Raw genomic sequence first — 18,967 nt, forward strand, 5'->3', positions numbered from 1 at the left:
TAAAACAGCTGTATCAAAAGTATTTTAAGTAATAATGGCCACAGTTCTTTATATCAAACAGACCTTATTCTGAACAGCATCTTCAAATTTGCTTGCGGAATAACCGCCATAAAAGTAGTCAGCTGTGACTCTTTATTGATTCGGAATTTACCTTTCTCCAAGATCGGGGTGAAGTTGCTGAACAGCATATAAACTGAAGAAATAAAATTCACTCTATAAGTGAAATGAGTCCTGAAAACATGTTTAATTCAAAAGGACATAGATGAAAAACTACCCATGACAGCCATATAATTTAAAGCCATTATGTAGAATCTCCTGACTCTACCTATACTATGATAAAAATGCACTGGGCATTTTTGAAATCTTTAAACACAACATATTCAGAGCTTTGAACTACCAACTATGTGTAAAGGTAAAAAACAGCATTAACTTCACCTGGGGACTAAAGTGTGGTATTAGGCCAATGTACAATTTATGTTTGTTAAATGAGTTACTTACCTGTCATAAACAATCCACAACTTCATTAGCCTTATACTTTTGGTCAAATATCCATTGCAGTGAAGTGAAGAATCATGGTTAATTCTCACAAAAGCTGTACAGATTACTTGACTTCATTCAGGCTACTAATAATCATCTGTGTAAATATAGAAAAGCTAAGAAGTCAAATGTTGCTAAGTTATTATAGCATATGTCAAGTTGTAGATCAGAATGAGGATGACATGAATCTATGGAAGATGCCTAAGATAGAGAAATATTGTAATGCTAAGTAATGCTTTCTACTCCTCCATGGTGAGATCTATTGATTAACATGATTGTTAGAATTAAATGCAAGTTAGTAAATGCAGAACAGGATAATGTCACTATAGGAATAGATCTTCACCTGAACAGGTTTTTGAGAATGTATTTTGCTGTGACCAAGGAAACTGCTTTCAAAAGGGGCAGGAGGATTTAAAAGTATGTTTGTGAATTACAACAAAAAGGATAGAATCCTTATGAACAAATACATTACTGTAATGGTGCCGTCGCTTGTACTTTAAACCCTAGAATGATATGGAATTAGCTGATTGTCTTTCTGGTAATAACGTCTTTAAAACATCTAAACTTTAATCAACCAGTATTTTTAGTTACTTTCCTTGAATTGTTTGGCCACAAAGAAATATATACTTTGTTTGACTTGACAAATTTAAAAATACTTCTCATTTGAAGCAGCAAAAATCAAGAAGGTCAACTTGAAGACAGAATTTTTGATTAACATAAAACCTTGCTGATGACAGAAGTCGATGTAAGTAGTAGTTTAGGAATACAGCAAAGCAACTTTTTCGTGAATAGAAAAAACAACAAAAAATCACCTTTCCAGTAAGTAATGTGACGGTGTATGTGTGCCTGGACTGAAAAATAAGACGTTTTGAAAGCAATGCCCTAATAATGTTCCTTTAGGACATTCAACAAAACATTACACATCAGTACCTTAAAACCAAACTTTTGACTATGCCTAGCTTAACAGACCATTGCAGCTAACATATGGACTGCAGTGTAAATATAATGAACATACAAGTGGGATGAATATCTCACAAACTCGCTGTAATAGATGAAAATCGATAGAACAGTATAAAAGGCTGAATAATTGCCAAATAAAGCTTTAACAGTGTTAAGGAACATACATTTGCATTTTCTGGACACACACACCCACACACACTGATCATTTTGTCTGCAAAGAAAATACCTCTAGTTCCCCTCATTAAGCAAGCACTGTCTATCAAGTACTTTCAAGTGAGGTGTCTAACATAATAGGAGGAAGGTACATTGTGGGTCCCAGTTGCTCTAGTTTGCTCCACAAACATCTGGCACAATACACATTCAAGTATGCATTAACTCATAAGTTCACACAATATATTGGAAGAAAAAGGTGGATAAATATTAACTATTCTTCAAAATAGCATTAAAGTGTGATCCAGTATTTAGTCACAAGAATTTGTAGCTTTAGTATTTTCATGCATCGGTAGACTTGTACAGTTTATAAATGGTACATGAAAAATCTTGGTTTAGATGCTAATTATTGCATTTCAATGTTAGTACTGTAAAGTATTCAGTATATATTTTAGTTTTCTGCTGGGAAGGTCAAATCTGTGGTGCATATTAGTCCAACTTGTGCATGATGTACTTCACTGTTATTGAATATTATCATAATAAGTGCAAGAGTAATAAACATTACCATTCACTAACTTGAAAAAGAGCAGGACAAACACCTGCCTACAGGAAGCTTTGAAAGCATACTCCCTAAATTGAGTAGCTTTCATACCACACACAGTCTTCAATGCAAAGGAGGCAATGTGAAATCAATGTGGCTTGTGCACCTCTTCAGCCAACCTGGTTGATTTTTTTTGTAGAACTTTTTAGGGGCCATGCTGGAGCTAGAAGCATGAACTGTACAATGAACATGCTTAGATTGCAGTGATAGGCAAGCAGTGCATGAGTATGGTCCATGGAGGGATGGGGCCTGGGGAAGATATCACCACTGCTTGAAGTGAGACAAATGTACATCAAGTCAAGAACCTGCATCCCAAGACATGCTTGGTGCTCATCAAACTCAGTGGGACCTGGCTGGCTTCCACCTAATAAATGAACCAAAGGAGACAAACATGCAAAGGTGCAGAAGAGATAAGATGTGTCATCCCTCAGGAATGGGGAGTAATGGCATAGTAATAATTAGATTTTTTTTTGCTCACCTCCCCCTACATCTTACCCCCTATTAGTTAGACATCCTGACAATTCAAATATGTTTTTACGTTTCATGTTTCATTAGGAGTATGGTAACTAATCACAACTGGGAATTGCTTTCTAAGCGTTTGATTCACACATGATGCGTTGATACATTGGACCATGTTTTATAGCATCTTAGTGACACAATCCACTATTCTTGCTAGGAGCTGGAGTATTTGGCATAAATTGGACTACTACAAAACATTTCACCAATCCTAGAAGGGAAATTATGGTTGATCTGTTTACTCCGCCTGACCCCCTAGCTTAATTGACAAACAGAAACAGTGGAATTACTGAGTTTTATAAGACAAATTTGAAGTGTGCTTTTCCAGTGCAGACCACCCTCAATTTCTTTCCCTTGTTGCTTTGGACGTTTGATTCTCATTAGTTTTATGAAATATTTCTATGCCCCTAAGCACTTAGGCCATTTTTACACTGTATTTTTCAGGGGTATCAACTGGCTTCTGGATAGCAAAAGAGATGAAAAGTCACAAAACTATGCGAATGCTGAAATCTCGACACTAGTCAAATGTCAGTGGAGCACTATTCACATGCTAGAAGAGTAAACTAATAAGTGTCTTCAGCTAGGCAGGTGTCAGGTAGATAGTTGAAACGGAGAAAAAACAAGACTGGTACATAGCCTTAAACCAATAACTGTATGAATCATCAAGGGACTTTAATATTATGCCTTTTGAGAACATTTCAGCTTTCTCACTTATTGGTCTGTTTGTATCCATTTTGCACACTTGAAATGTATTTTGTGTGACAATGATAAAAGCTCTTTTGTCTTATTTATGAAACTTCTAGGTTAACAAACCATTTTACTTGTCATCAGTGCTCACGCCTTGGAGCGTAGCTGAATTCTACAGCAGTTGCTCTCCCTTGGCCTTCCTTTGTGCTGCTTGTATAATATCAGTTTTCTTACCAATTCATCCCTATTTTGTTTCTATTGGCTCTACCAATTTCCTATTCTGTTGAGCATCTGGTCGATATAAGTTATACTATTTGTTGTAGTCTTTTGCACAACTGAGGTACTGTAACTGTATTGGCTCCCTTGTGACTATTGTGCCACCTAATTCAAACTTGTCTCCTAATGATTATGGGTGTTTGAAAGTCACATAAGACCTCTCTGAACAAAGTAGAATGAAAGTTTAAGACACTGAAAGACAATCTGTTGAATTCTGTGGTCTGAGGAATGCACTAAAATGTTGGCAAGATGCACTTTTACCTCCACCTGCCCAGTGTGTGCCATCATATCTGTTCCATTCTCCAATCATGCTCCTTCCTGTGCCCACTGTCAAGGAGGCTGGGAATCACAGACCTACAACAGAATAGAACATTTAATATTTTCTTAGCCATTTACGATTATGATGCACGTTTTACATGCCTTGTTTAATTGTTTTCATATTTTTGTCATGGTAAATTGCTAGTGGGTTTCCCCCTGTAAATGTTCAATTATAAGCTAGTTGGTCAAAAAATGTGGATACAAAATGAAAAAAAAGAACAATTGGCTCTCATATGTGCAAACATGTCTTAAGAGAAAAGCATCTATCTCTATTGAGTTACATTTTATGCAATATCTTTAATAGATGCTTAATTTAACTATTCTCATATCCCTGAAAAGCAGCCATCCTGATAGGCTGATGTGTAACTAGAAAGATGTCAAAAAAGTTAAACTTAGTAGTCTTTTTGAAGTTTACCATTTCAATGAAAATACTGAATAATTGATACCATATACTGGATAATTTAATGTAATATAAAAGGAGAAGCTATTTTATTACTAAAAGTTTCCAGTAAGCATCTTTAAAAAAAAAAAAAAAAAAAGAGAATGTACCTATGTTAAGAAGCAAATCAGTTTATCACTGATGTTCCTGTCACCCTCACAGTTTGCAGCAGTTGGTAATCTCAAGAGCCTGAACTAGCCAGTTATATCAGTAACGCAAAACTTCTAAAAGCCCTAGTCTAAAAAGGTGTATTGCTTTAAGGGATAGTAAGAGCAAGAGAAGATATTACTTGTGATTTACTTACTGGAATGTAGAGGGCAGCTTTTGCCAAGAAAGTTTTAGCCTACAATCTGTTTATTTGGCATTCAGCACTCTAATTTCCAATGGATTTATTTGAAACATTTAAAATGGACCTTTGGCTTTTTTTTTATCATAACCAGAGTAGTTCAGTACATCCTTTTAAAAACTACTATTTACAGAACTAATACTAGCATTTTTCTGACTCAGAGGATAACAATTACATCTGAGTAGAGGTTGGTGGTTTGGTCCTCACATATAACGTTGCTTACAGTGGAGGAGTAGATGTAAGTCTTGTATTCCTTTCCGAGGTTGTGTAATGCCTTTAGACTCATTTTACCAAAGTAGGGGCTTGGGAAGGTCAACTCATGTATTTCTTTCTATTCCAGAATGTTTTTTTGGAACCTGACTTTTTCCTTGCCCAGGACACACAGTTATAATGGAAATTTGGACATGCTCATAAACAACTCTTTTTTTGGAGGGACTGCTGCAAGCTTCCAGAGAAACCTTTTTTTCTATTACTTTTTCCAGAGCATTATCAAAAGGATTACGAATTAGTGCGCAACCCTGAAATATCAAATTCGCTCCTTACAAATGTGCCTGGGGTTAATTTTTGGTCATCTGGAAAACATCTGTAACATGTTCTATTTTGCTGAAACTGTCTCTTAGTGTACAAACATGGCATTATGATTTGCAATGCCATACCGTAAAGAAGTCACAGAGGACATTTTATTGACATAGTCCAACTTCCTATTTTCCCTCAGAGGGGTAAGGGTCAGAAGAAAGTGAAGGAGCAGATCTGCAGTTTACAAAAAAAATAATTTGGCACATGTTTTCAATTACATACATAGGTGTCAAGTTTGGGAGCATGCACGCCTGTGACAACATCTGTTGACACAAGGGGGCTCTGTAAAATGCCGGCAGATGATCATTAGAAGAGGGCTTCAGGGAAGCAAAGTAGACTTCAATAAGAGATTGAGTCATACGACCATGGCAAGTTCCTGGAGGTTCCTAGTAAAACTATTGATTAGGTTTTGTTTCATAGTCTGAAAACCTGTTTCTGGAACATTTCTCTGGTGACACGGCAACAATAGACATCAACTTTGTGTTAGCTCCAACATCAAAAGCCTCAAAGGTGAAGACGACTTCAGAGGCACATGTTGTCAGGAGGGCAGCAACTGTGTCAGGATAGTTGCTACCCTGAGTGCTTAATTAAGTTCATGTATCAATGTGTATTTAGACATCAGATGTTCAGGAGTCTGTTTGAACATTAATGGTTTAGAAGGAAAGCTAAAGGGAGAGAGAGACTTTGTGAGTCAGTCAATAAAATGGGTCATTTCTAAATGTCTTATAAATCTGTTTGCTTAAATGGAGTATATGTATAGAAAGATTTGCACAGGAAGTAAGTCCACCAAGGTTGATCAAAAGTTTTTCATCCTTTATTTAACAAACAAAAATCATGGAAAATACTGTATATAAATAGGATCTGAAAAGAAGAATCATTTATGTTTGTAGTGAAGGTCCTTGAGGCACCTATTTGGCATCTAAATGTCTAAGCAGAAAAAAAACCCACATAGATACAATCATCCTTAATCCATTCAAAAGCCAAATGTTTAATTCTTCTAGTCAGACAGTCTTGAACCAACAGTCTTGGTAACATACAAGATTGCATCTTTCTTATGTGGAAATTCTCAATTGACTACCATTTCAGGGAGCAATTGATATAAGTAGGCTTCATGACAACTAAGATTGAATTTTCTGAAATAGAACACAGGAGAAATTGGCAGTAAAAAAGAAAAATTAAAATTGCGGCACTGATTAAAAATACAATAAACAAGAATAGAATATAAAGTGCCATTTGGCCACCAATTGAAATAGTAGTCTTTTTTACTTCTAGTAAAAAGAACTTGAAAGTTCAGACTCACAATAATTGTCAAAGCACGCACTTTGAAAAGAAAAACAAGGTCATGTGATTAACAGCCTACAAATAGTCTTGCAAGAATATTAATGCAATGTGACAAGGAGTGGGAAGGGTACAGACTAGTTCTATTATAGTCTATCCAATATGATAGGAGTCTACTCGAAGCCATCGGCTGTAGAACATTATTTTTCATGATAGAGCTTCAAGATCCTTACAGTGGCACAAAATGAATTCTACGTCTAAGATAAAAGGTGTAAGCCTTTTTCCAGATTATGGCTTGTTATTGCTTTAATCTAAGAATTTGACACTGAATGTGACAGCATTTTACACTTAAATTGTGCTGGTGATTACTGTACCGCAAAAGGAATGTCTTTTGCCACTGTTCCATTTAGAAAGTATTTTCATTTGGAAATCAACAGAATGTCAGGCCAAATGCCAACCATACTTTTATTTCACTAAAGTGTAAAAATACCAGCCAATTAGGCATGACAAAGCACACATAAAAGTATATAAATAAAAAGAAGCGTCACAAAAATTACAGGACCAGTGTGATTGGAAAAAGTGGTTGCCAAAGAACTGATGAGCACTGTGACCGTTCCTCATCAAAATAATGTTATACCCTTTACTTATCTTTCAAGTACAATTGTATATACATAAGATTTAACATCAAACCTTTTCAGTGCTAAGACAGATTGCCCCTAATAAAAGAAAATGGGTCAGTTCAGTTCAGTCTTAACAAAGGAAACATATTTTAATTAAGTACGAAACCCATCCACTAAAGTGCATCTGAAAATACCTTAGTAAGTGCTGCTTCTACAGTTGCCCATGAAAAACAAAACATGGTTATTACCTGAATCAAATTCTATCTTATTGAAGTAGCAAATATATTTATCACTGAATAACTCTCAAATTTAAACAGGTATTCACAAAGTGCAGTGCGTACGACATGGGGGAGGGGAGCTTCAAATTTTGGCGAGAAACACTGAGGTTTAAAGGGGACGGGGAGAGAAAGTTAGAGTTTCTGAAATACCTTTCTTTAGGCTTCTATTTCAAGAATCTCATCCTATTTTCATGGAGAGCTCATTAGACTATACAAATACTTCTTCAGGACTACGGCACAGTCAAATGTTAAAGCATCGCAAACCAAATGTATTGAACTGCTACAAAAAAGTTGAATTGCTTTTATCACCAACTAGATCAGTTGCTGCTGGTATTGTTAATGAATTCATGTAACCAAATAGGGTTGATGCAAGTAGTGCTACCTTATTCTTTTTTAAGGGACTTAATTATTCAGAATAAACAACTTAGTAATGTCAGACTATATCCCCATAGAACTATAGCACTTGGGTATTCCTTACAATACCTCAATACATGACATAGAATTGAGGAGCACAACACAACCATATCAAAAAGAACAGAAAAGCTATGCCCACAATATCAGAATATATATGGTTTGCATGTGTAATGCTTTCCCAGTGTTAAGAAATGCAGACAGTGTTAATTCAAGTTCATTCATCCCTCAACCAGCCTTACGTACAAAACATTTGGAAATTTGACTTGCCTTTTACCAGTACCTATCTACTGTAAATCAAAAAAGATGTTCCATGCGCAAGTTTGGTTAATGTCACATACCAAATCAAGTTGTTTCTGTAAGTTAAAACAATGTTAGTCATTGCTCAAGACCCAAAAGAACACTAGGACTTTTGAGATTTGAGTCTATATGCAACCAAGAAAGGATATATAAGATTGTTTGTAGTTTGAACACCAGTGAAATCTGCTGAGCTAAATTATTTCCTGATAAATGCTACATTTTCATTAAGGAATGAAACATCAAAAGGCATCAGTTTCTAATTCAGGCACGTTATTTGTCTCTGTAGTATGTCAGGTATGCCTTTAAAGATTCTGGTAGAGGCAGACTCATAATTTTTTCTCTGAGTAAATTCAGCGGTGATTCCTCTGGCTTCAAGGTTTCACTGTGTTCTTTTTCCTCTTCCTCTTTGTTATCCTCCTCCATCTTTTCATCATCATCACTGTCCAGCGGTTGGGGAATGAGCTGATTTCCTACAAACACATAGGTGCTAATTCTACGTCTACGACACCTTCTTCGCTTTCGTTTTGGTGGTGCTTTCTGAGGGATACCCTTGGCCTGCATTTCTTCATTAATGAAGTTTCTTAATGTACGCCGGATGTAGATTCGGGCCAAGTCTTGCAGATTTCTGACAGCACATTCAGCTGAAATAAAGAACAGATGTATTATTTTACTAGTCCATACAGATGTTAAATGTAATTTTAGTGCATTCTTAACTTTGCATTTATGTAATGTTGGTGCGCAAAATATATTTGAAAGATATTGGTACACCTTCTGCACCACTCAATTTCACAGAATAGGATAGCTATTAGGCTAAGTTCATTAAGTGTGCCCTACTGTAATCATAATGTGTTACCAAAACAAAACACTAGTTCTCATGACACACCGGCACAAAACATTGTAATCAACCCAATTTGACAATACTACTGTGTAAAAGTATATTTGCCAAAGCTGAAGAAAGGTGACCCTGCCCCTTCAAGCCATGCCACTTTGAGCCTTGATACAGTCATCCAACACTGAGTAATATATATTATTTAAACCCGATATCCCACCAGTTAAAGAAGATGAATATTTCTGTTTTATGACAGATCCACCATCCTGCAACTTTGTGTTAAACTTCCCTCTAAGTTACCATGATCAGGAGACAATGTTTCAGGAATTGACACCAGCATTTGACCCAGAAGTCCCATTTAAACATGAAATTGCTGTTGACACCCCTTTCCCTTCAGAGCTGCATTAGTCTAAGGTACTCCTTAGCGGGAAGACTTGCTTATGGAGGACATTCAAATTTGCCACAGATTTACAACTCAAAAAAACAGTAAATTATGAAATAGTGAATGAGGTATGCTAATAATCCACTAACCACACCCAACTGCCTTTGGGCTAAGTTCCATTTACATGGATGTCAGGAGATGAGAATTCCAAAAGCAAGTAGTACCATTCCGTTGTCTTCATATAGTTTCCCTTTGAATCTGCACACTCATATTTTAGACTTTAGGGAAAAGAAAAATAGAGTTGGAATAAAAAAGTGACAACTCTTTCTCTAAACATTTAACTACTGGTGTGTATTTGAATACCAATAATTATGATTAACACCTCTGCTGGACGCACTGTTAACATCTGGTGTGACTAGCACGTCACAAGTTCGACTCACGGCATGGTAAACAGAATTTCACCCTGCAGATTTTGATAAACTGAATCCTACTCGTTAGAAATGGGTTCTCTGGTTGGTAGTCAGTTGGTACTCTGTCCAAGCAGGGACCTTCACTCTAGTCGGGGCAAGGGAGATACACACTTAGATAACCCCTGCTCATCCCCTTGGTAGCTTGGCACAAGGAGTCAGGCTTATCTCAAAGGCAATGTGCAAAGTATTTGTACCAACATGCACATTAATACATTGAAAGCACTACAAAATGGACACCACACCAGTGTACAAAAATGGGCAATAGTTATCTAAATCAAACAAGATCGAAATGACAAAAATACAACACAAAGAAGTCAAGATATGCATTTTTAAAAGAAAAACAGTATTTTTCACTGGCAGAGGTCCCTCTTGAATTCAGAAGTAATCTGTCTTTTAAGTGGGTAAACTTCAATGGAAAGTCTCTGTTGTTCACAAGATCCTGCCTTGTCCAGGACTGGCTCCAGACTCACACCAGGGTGTTGGAGACTGCATTGTATGAGGGCAGGCACAGCCTATTCAGGTGTATGGGACCACTCCTCCCTCCACCCTAGCTCAGATGGCCCATCAGGATATGCAGGCTACACCCCAGCTCCCCTTGTGTCACTGTCTAGAGGGGATTCACAACCAGCCCAACTTTCAGCCTGACCCAGACAGGGAATACACAAGCAGGCAGAGTCACAGAATGGTTTAAGCAAGAAAATGCCCACTATTTAAAAGTGGCATTTTCAAACTGACAATTTAAAAACAAAAACTTTACTAAAATATGTATTTTTAAATTGTGAGTTCAGAGACACCAAAGTCCATATTTTATCTGCGCCCAAAGGGAAACTGCACTTAAAAAATATTTAAAGGCAGCCCCTATGTTAAACTATGAGAGAGATAGGCCTTTGAACAGTGAAACCCTAATTTGGCATGTTAGGACATGTAAAACACATGAGTACATGTCCCACCTTTAACATGCACTGCACCCTGTGCATGGAGCTACCTAGGGCCTACCTTAGGGGTGCCTTACATGTATAAAAAGGGATGGCTTGGGCCTGGCAAGTGGGTACACTTGCCATGTCAAACTGGCAGGTTAAAACTGCACACACAGACACTGCAGTGGCAGGTCTGAGCTATGTTTACAGGGCTACCCATGTGGGTGGCACAACCAGTGCTGCAGACCCACTAGTAGCATTTGATTTACAGGCCCTAGGCACCTCTAGTGCACTGTACTAGGGGCTTACTATTAAATCAAATGTGTCAATCATAGAAAAGCCAATTACACATACATTTTACCCAGGGAGCATTTGCACTTTAGCACTGGTCAGCAGTGGTAAAGTGCCCAGGGTACCAAAAACAGCAAAAACAGAGTCCAGCACACAGTCAAAACATGGGAAACAGAGGCAAAACGACAGAGGGGACCACACCAAGGATGCCAGGTCTAACACTACTGAATAGCAAAATAGTAACACTGCACTAAGAAACACCTACATTATGATACAAAAGTATGTGTGAGGGTACTGGGTATTTCAATGTATGACAATGTGGGTATTTTGGATTAGCTGTTTCCAAGTCAGCATGTTCTCTACATTCAGCATATAACAGGTAACCTGAGAGTCAACATCCTCAGTGAGAGGTATTTGGTCGAAGTGCTTGCTCTGATGTCATCTAAGAGAGAAAGAGGGACAACCTGTGTGAGCAACATGACAGATCCTTTATTTATAGCTAGATCTGTCATTCCTGATCAAAGAACATTTTGTTTTGCTCATAACTTTAGTGTAATTTGATAAATCTGCATAAAACTAGTTGAAGTTAAATACAGTATTTCACTTCGGCTTAAACATTATTATTATTTTTTTTCAAACAAACGTTCTATTAAAGCACTTTTCAGCAGAAAGCATTATAGATCTTAATCATCTATGGATTATCGCCCATTACACAACAAACCATATTCAAAGAGGAAGACCCAAAAGTACAAACTCAAACTATATAACCCTCAGGCAGGGGTGTGCAGAATGAGTAAAAATGCTAAAACAAAAAACATCAAGAACAAATCAACAGTCCTGTATTCTCCAGGTGTATCAATGAGTTGCAACATCACAAAGCGACATAGGATAATCTCACACGTATTGTAGGTATAGGACCTTCCCAGATTTCTCTGGCCTCTAATCAATCACAAGCTGCTCTTAGATGGATTAAACACAAATCGCTGAGCTCAATTTCAATTTGGCCAGGAACAATAGTGAGACTTCAAATTTATGAGAAATTGTATCTTGTTTAATATTCTACAGTTTCTCTCTCTTTTTTATGAGGCACTTGACTAAACGCAGGAAAAAAAAACAGCTAATTTACTTTGTGTTTCTGGTCCTTCCAGCTACTCTACTCATTGTATCTCTCTGAGCCGGATCCCCCAGCTCAACCATTGGCGTTCCAGCACTAGTTGCCCTTGTCTGTGGGTCTCTAGTTTGAATCCTTACTTCCTTCCACATGTCAAGTTGTACCTTCAGGTCATCTCTAAGATCTGCATCCTAAAAAATGAGTGACATCTCTCATATATACACCCTTCAGCAGAGACAGCATGCACAAGAGTTTCACAGCTCTTGAAAACTTATCTAGACTCTCCACTGCCTTCTCCCACCGCAACACCAATGTGACTGCACAATCTTAAAAGTCTTCACATGACGGCGTGGCCTCCCTCTGGGACCTCACTTTGCATTTTAGACACTGAAGTCTCTAATATATGTCCAGGACCTGTTTCTCCTTCCGAATAGCTTTGCCCTCATCTCGTTCAGCTTCAACTCCAAAGACCTTCCTGTTTATCAATGTAGGTTCATCTTTCATCTCCTGCACTAGATGGCATTGCAGGGATTCCATCTGACACAGAGGTCACACAGTGGTTTCAATCTTCCTCCACATCTTAAGTGTGGCCACCGGTAGAGAAATAGCATGCTTTAAAAACAAATATTTTACCCTTATATGTTGTTCATTTTCCATTGAGGCAATGCTTCCAGAGGTGGTGTTTAGGCCCTGGGCAGGAAGGCAGATGAGCCCCAGAAGCATTACTGTTTTCTCAGGTTCAGAGTAAAACATACCTGAGGTCATCCAGTGGAGGGCAGCCCAATGGTCCCTTTGCCTATTCTGATAATACCTTGCCCAGCAAACACTGGGTAACAGCCCACACCATGAAGGACTGTTGCGGTGCAAACTGCAATTTTACAAAAATAAAAAAAGAGCAGAAAAGGAGGAAACTCAGGGCAGGGGATCACCTCATAAGCTCTCACAGCGCTAGAGAAAGAAGCACCCTAGAAGCCAGAGGGGCCCTCACAAATGTGCACGTCTCTCTTGGTGCCCTAGGAAGGGGCACCATCAAAATCAATCAATGTTTGTGGTGCTGCCAGGAGTGCAGTAATCCCCACAAGTACCCTCACAAAGTTTCCCCGAAGTCTCTCAATGGGCTTACATTTATGTCCGGGAAGACATCTGCTTTACTGTCAAGCACTGCTGGAGCTTGAGCATTTGCCCATAAGCTTTGGAGTTAAGGGAACTCCTGATGGTGAGTACTATTTTGCAGCATTTTAAATGTAAGAGAAAGACATGCACACATTTTGTTGAACGTTGCAATTATTTATTGATAACCTTTTTTGGCAGTCGTAGAAATGCTATACTGACAATGACAAAGTGAACAATAAGACATTACATGCTCTAATGAAGGTCATTGTAAGGCAGTACCATCCTTAGTGATTTTAATGATGTAGCATTGTCTTGTGACATATTTCTGTTCCTAATAATGTGGTGACACCCTCACAAAGCCACAAGATTGTTGTGTAGAGTTTTTCATTTTTTATTTGTGTTGTTGGATCATTAGATAATTCATTTTGCTTGGGTAGACACTGCAGATTCGGGCCCATTTTTGGGGAAAACATTTTTTTAAATGGCAGGTCTGTTGCAGTGATAATGTAATATTTCGGAACCATGGGACATATATACTTTCTTTAGGTGTCACAACATAGTATTATGGAGGTCAACTAGTCCTATAGAGACAGAAAATAACTCCTCAGAGCAACCCTTCTGCCACTTTCCAAAATGGCAGCTATAATAGATGAAGCAGAGACGTATAAAGAAATTAAACAAATAATAATGTTTTTTAATCCTTTTATGTATACACCAAAGAATGTTTATGATCTGAATATGAAAAAAATAATGTTATCACTCCTGTTTTTGATACACTTTCATAGTTCACTATATATATTTTGGCAATCGCTTGTGGTACATTTGCAGGAATGTTGAGCATTTGAACAGAGCATATCAACAGGGAAATCTTTTTGTAGCATAAGTTTTGCAAGTACGTGTACGTGTAAATTCTGTGGGTAGAGGCTTTAGAAATTTTGCAGGATTTATTACCTCATCAATATCTTCCCAACCAAATTCTCACAGTTCTTCGTCCACATGTGCATGATCCAAAACATTTACGCGTCATCTGATCAAGTACAATGTTCTTTTAATGTGTCCTCGCACAGAATATGATGTCGGTGAAACATATGTATGCAGGCACCAACTCCTCACTGACCATCATTTCACTTGCAATAATTGGAAATTCGGTTTTCACTGAAGCATCAGTAATGTTTTGGTGAGTTAAAATCTCCAAGTTCAACTTGTTCGATGTTGATGACCAGAATTTATCAAGTTGCACAGGTATAAGTATCAATTTTTTTGATGCAGGCAAGGTCAATTGTTCTACCTGCAGACATTCATCTGATTTTCTCACATTCTTTGACAGAAAGTCAATGTGCAGTTCCTACAAGGTGTGCTCTGAACGACTTTTCCAAAAATTTGCATGGATGAAATCTTGACCATTCGCAACTGTGACATATAGGCGGTCATTCCAACCGCGGCGGGCGGCGAATGACCGCACCGCGGTCAAAAGACCGCGGCGGTCATTCTGGCTTTCCCGCTGGGCCGGCGGGCGACCGCCAAAAGGCCGCCCGCCGGCCCAGCGGGAAAGACCCAGCAACGATGAAGCCGGCGGAGTTGCTGGGGTGCGACGGGTGCAGTGGCACCCGTCGCGATTTTCAGTGTCTGCAAAGCAGACACTGACAATCATTATGGGGCCCTGTTAGGGGGCCCCTGCACTGCCCATGCCAGTGGCATGGGCAGTGCAGGGGCCCCCAGTCACCCGTTCCCGCCATCCTGTTCCTGGCGGTAAAAACCGCCAGGAACGGGATGGCGGGAAGGGGGTCGGAATCCCCATGGCGGCGCTGCTTGCAGCGCCGCCATGGAGGATTCCCTGGGCCAGGGGAAAACCGGCGGCAAACCGCCGGTTCCCCTTTTCTGACCGCGGCTTTACCACCGCGGTCAGAATGGCCCAGGAAGCACCGCCAGCCTGTTGGCGGTGCTTCCGCGGTCCCCGGCCCTGGCGGTCATGGACCGCCAGGGTCGGAATGACCCCCATAGTCCACAACAACAGCAGTTTTCAATGAGGACTCATTTTTTAATTTAAATTCTTCAGGTAAAAGTTTTTTTTCGAGCTCTTCTATTACATTGTGCTTCACTGGTTTGGTTGCAGCATCTCCATGAAATAAGACATTTGTTGAAAGAAGATTATGCAACAGAGTGCCCTTAATAAATTCACCTTTCTAATGTTACATCCATGGACATAACTCTTAATATGGCAATTAAATCATGGAAATTTAGGTTTAGTGATGTCAAATATATTTTTCTCTTTTAATACATATCTCTCCTGCTTCAGTTCTGCTCATAGTTTTGGTCCATGTTGTAGGACTTCTAGTAGTTTGTATCTTTATATCATTATCCACATATTGGTTTGTCATGAAGTTGTTTAGCCGCACAGGGTCAGTCATTTTAAAGGGGTTTCTTTGCTGCTGCATGAAATGAAGGCTGTCAGCATGCTTATTAAATTGCTCCTCTCTTTCCCACAAGTTCATGGTGAGGAACATTTTCATGATGGTCCATTAATTTTGAACTTGTCCTCTCTCTGAAAACATTGCAAATAAAAAAGGACTTCATGGTAAACTAGATGCCTTTGAGCAACATATTCACTTTTACGTGCCTGACCAACAATTTCCTTGGAACTTTGTCTGTCCCAGTTTCATATCTGGAGCCACAGCATTGAACCTTCCCTCTCTGTCTTTTACCACAAAATGTCTTTGGATGCATTTTCTCTAGAGGTATGGTTTTTCCACCTCTAGCTTCTTCACTCTTTCCCAAACACCAAGACCCATATCTGAGGTAGTTTACACAATCAAAATCACAAAACATAGTAATAAGTGGCTCCACAGTCTTCATGTGCAGCTCCCAATCACCTTCCTGATCATCATGCACCAAGTTTTCACTAGAGCCTTAAATATTTCCCCAATATCTGCATAGTTCAGATTTTTCTTCACATTCTTTGACAAACTATGCAAATTTGGTTTTCAGGTTTTGGTTTTCTCATTTTGAACTGAGTGTACTGAATATTGCCTGGCTTTGCATTGTCTTTTGAATGAAATGCACCCTGTGCCTTGTTCACTTCTGAGATAAAATATACAAAACCTAATGTGTCATTTTTGCTCCAGAAAGCATTCCAACGCAATGTTTCTACAGCCTCAGATATGAAGAGCATACCTTGTAACGAACAAACATAACGAGTTCCGCTCAATAGACTTGACAATTTTGCTTCCAAAGATTTTACCCTCAATAAGTAAATTGTCTATGCCACATCCACTGATATAATTTGCTGCATACCACAACGTAATTTTTGTCATGTGGAAAACGCCCATCACTGGATAAAGATCATCAAATTCTACTAGATTGTTCATAAAAATGTCAGCTACAATAGAGAAAAACCCTTCAAAGTAGAAAATTAACAGGATAGGCTGGTACTCAAGCTGAGCACGCACATTTTACAATTTTGTTTTAAAGCTGTGTATACTGTTGCGTAGTTTGTGACTAGAGATGGTATTACTAGTAAAAACCCAACCTTCTTCAGTGGGACGGTATTCCCAGCCCATGGAGGAACTGGCTTTTCTTCATTCTTCAGTCCGCACCAAATAAGCAATATGATAAATTCAATTGTATCAGCTTTGTGGACCACAGCATCAAGTAGAAGAAGATCCAGGTCCTTAGCCCACTTCGAAACTTTCTGGTAGGCTCAGGTGTATTGATGGCTTATAGTGATTTTGCACAAGTTGGCAAGGCCGTTGGGTTATAGGTTTTGCAGCTTTGTTTGTTTATGTCTACAGCTAACACAGCTTGTTTTCCAGTAGCTACTTCATTGATACAGTCTTGAAAAATCCCCATGGCAGTATTATGTGTGCTGGATGTTCCAGACAAAGAACAACTGTCTTCAAAATCACAATTGTCAAGAGCAGCAATTGTGAAGCCTTTCCTGGTAAAGTGACTTGGAAGTGGTGAGCTTTTGCTTTCACAAGATTTTAAAGAACAAGCTGCTAACGAGTTCCTGCTCCATACTATGTCATTATAACTTGTTGATACACCAATCCCTTATCATTTAAGTGATTAACTCTCTACTTTTGCATTTGTCATAGATTGTGTGGACAGTCATCATGTGTAGCAGAGTTTTCTTTTTGCCGTGATGTAATTCATAAAACATGATTTGGAAGAGACAGTATATTTGCATAGCATAATCCTGTCGGTTCATGGGATTGTCTCAATTTTTTCGCGTATATCTTCAAAGCCATCTTCAATGTTGACAGCTTCTGTTCTGAACTCAAGAAATTTAGTTTGTAACAGTTTTGCTTCGCTGTTATTAAATAATGATGTAAAAAATGTTAAGAGAAGAGGCATTCTTCTTGACTCCAATGATTTGTGAAGCGCTGGCGCATCACAAAATTTGTAATCAAGTCTAAAATCTAAATCTTTCAGGACATTTCCTAAAATGGTTCCTGAGGATTTTACTGCATCCTGTGATTTTATTTTAGCAGGAAGAACTTCAGGAGTAAACTCAGCTGAAAATACCGTAAGTGGCTCATTTGTTTTGTTAGACTGACAGAAATGAATTTTGTCACTGTACATTCTCAGCAGATAAATCTTAATTTCATTATTATGGATCAATACAGTTTCATCAATGTTGACCATTATTTCTCTGATCTCATTGAATGTGAACCTGTAGCCAACACTCAGGAGTGGCTTTAAAACTTAATTAGCTTTTTCAAAGAGTGCAAACTTAACGGAAAGCTAGCAGTTCCAAATCTGCTGGGAGCTCACTGCACATTCATATTTTTTAAAGTATGCATGCATGCAGTTCAGATGGGAATCAAAATATGCTGAAAATACATTCACCTCGCTGTTTAGATCAGCTACTTGACTGAACACTTCAGCTTGGAAGAAACTAGCTCCAGATAAAAACATGCTTGACCTTTGAGACTCACATACTTTATTCCTTTGTCAATCCCTTTGGCCCTTGTTCTGGCAAAGCCACAGGTAACACATTGAAGATCCTCTGCTTTCTGATCAGTTGTTTCAGGTGGATGTGGGGTAGCCATTGATCTTCTAAGTGGATGGGCATTGGGTTCGATTGTTGTCACTTTATTAGAAGACTCGGATTCTTGTTGTGATTCACCTGTTTCTGCTATCTTTTAAGAGTTTTTCCAGGCTTTTTTTCCATTTTATACGACTTGTAGCACTTGTTGTTACAACAATAAAATATTTGATCCTCTTCACCCATCAGTTCCAATCTCTTGAGAACTTCGTTTTGCTGTATTTCTGCAGCATCTCAAACTCTCTTCTGCACAGCACATATTTCTTTGTTGAAGGAGTCCTCAGATTTTGTAGTCAGCAACATTCTGCAAGGAGGTAAAGCTCCTCTGCTACCACCAGCTTTGCTCATGTTTATGAATTTTAATCAATGGAAAGCCCCATACAAAAACAATATTAAAATAAATAACCAATACGATGGCTAAAGCACACCGTTATAGTGCTGCCTTTTTTAAATGGCAAAAAGGTTGCTCTGATGAGTTATCTTCTGTCTCTATAAGACTACTTGACCCCAAAAA

At 38.5% G+C, this 18,967-nt stretch overlaps 1 protein-coding gene across 10 annotated transcripts in view; it reads right to left on the reverse strand.

Annotated features, from left to right (window-relative positions):
- Window positions 1–6,198: 6,198 nt before the first annotated feature.
- Window positions 6,199–18,967, reverse strand: part of PCMTD1 (protein-L-isoaspartate (D-aspartate) O-methyltransferase domain containing 1) — a 270,050-nt gene continuing 257,281 nt past the window's right edge. For all 10 annotated transcript variants that reach the window (XM_069220153.1, XM_069220151.1, XM_069220150.1 and 7 more), the window contains one exon: window positions 6,199–8,934. In XM_069220153.1, coding sequence (XP_069076254.1) covers window positions 8,564–8,934 — 371 coding nt within the window. In that variant the 3' untranslated portion in view covers window positions 6,199–8,563. The remainder of the gene's footprint in view (window positions 8,935–18,967) is intronic.

The sequence above is a fragment of the Pleurodeles waltl genome, chromosome 2_2, assembly GCF_031143425.1.
Source record: "Pleurodeles waltl isolate 20211129_DDA chromosome 2_2, aPleWal1.hap1.20221129, whole genome shotgun sequence".
Lineage (NCBI taxonomy): Eukaryota > Metazoa > Chordata > Amphibia > Caudata > Salamandridae > Pleurodeles > Pleurodeles waltl.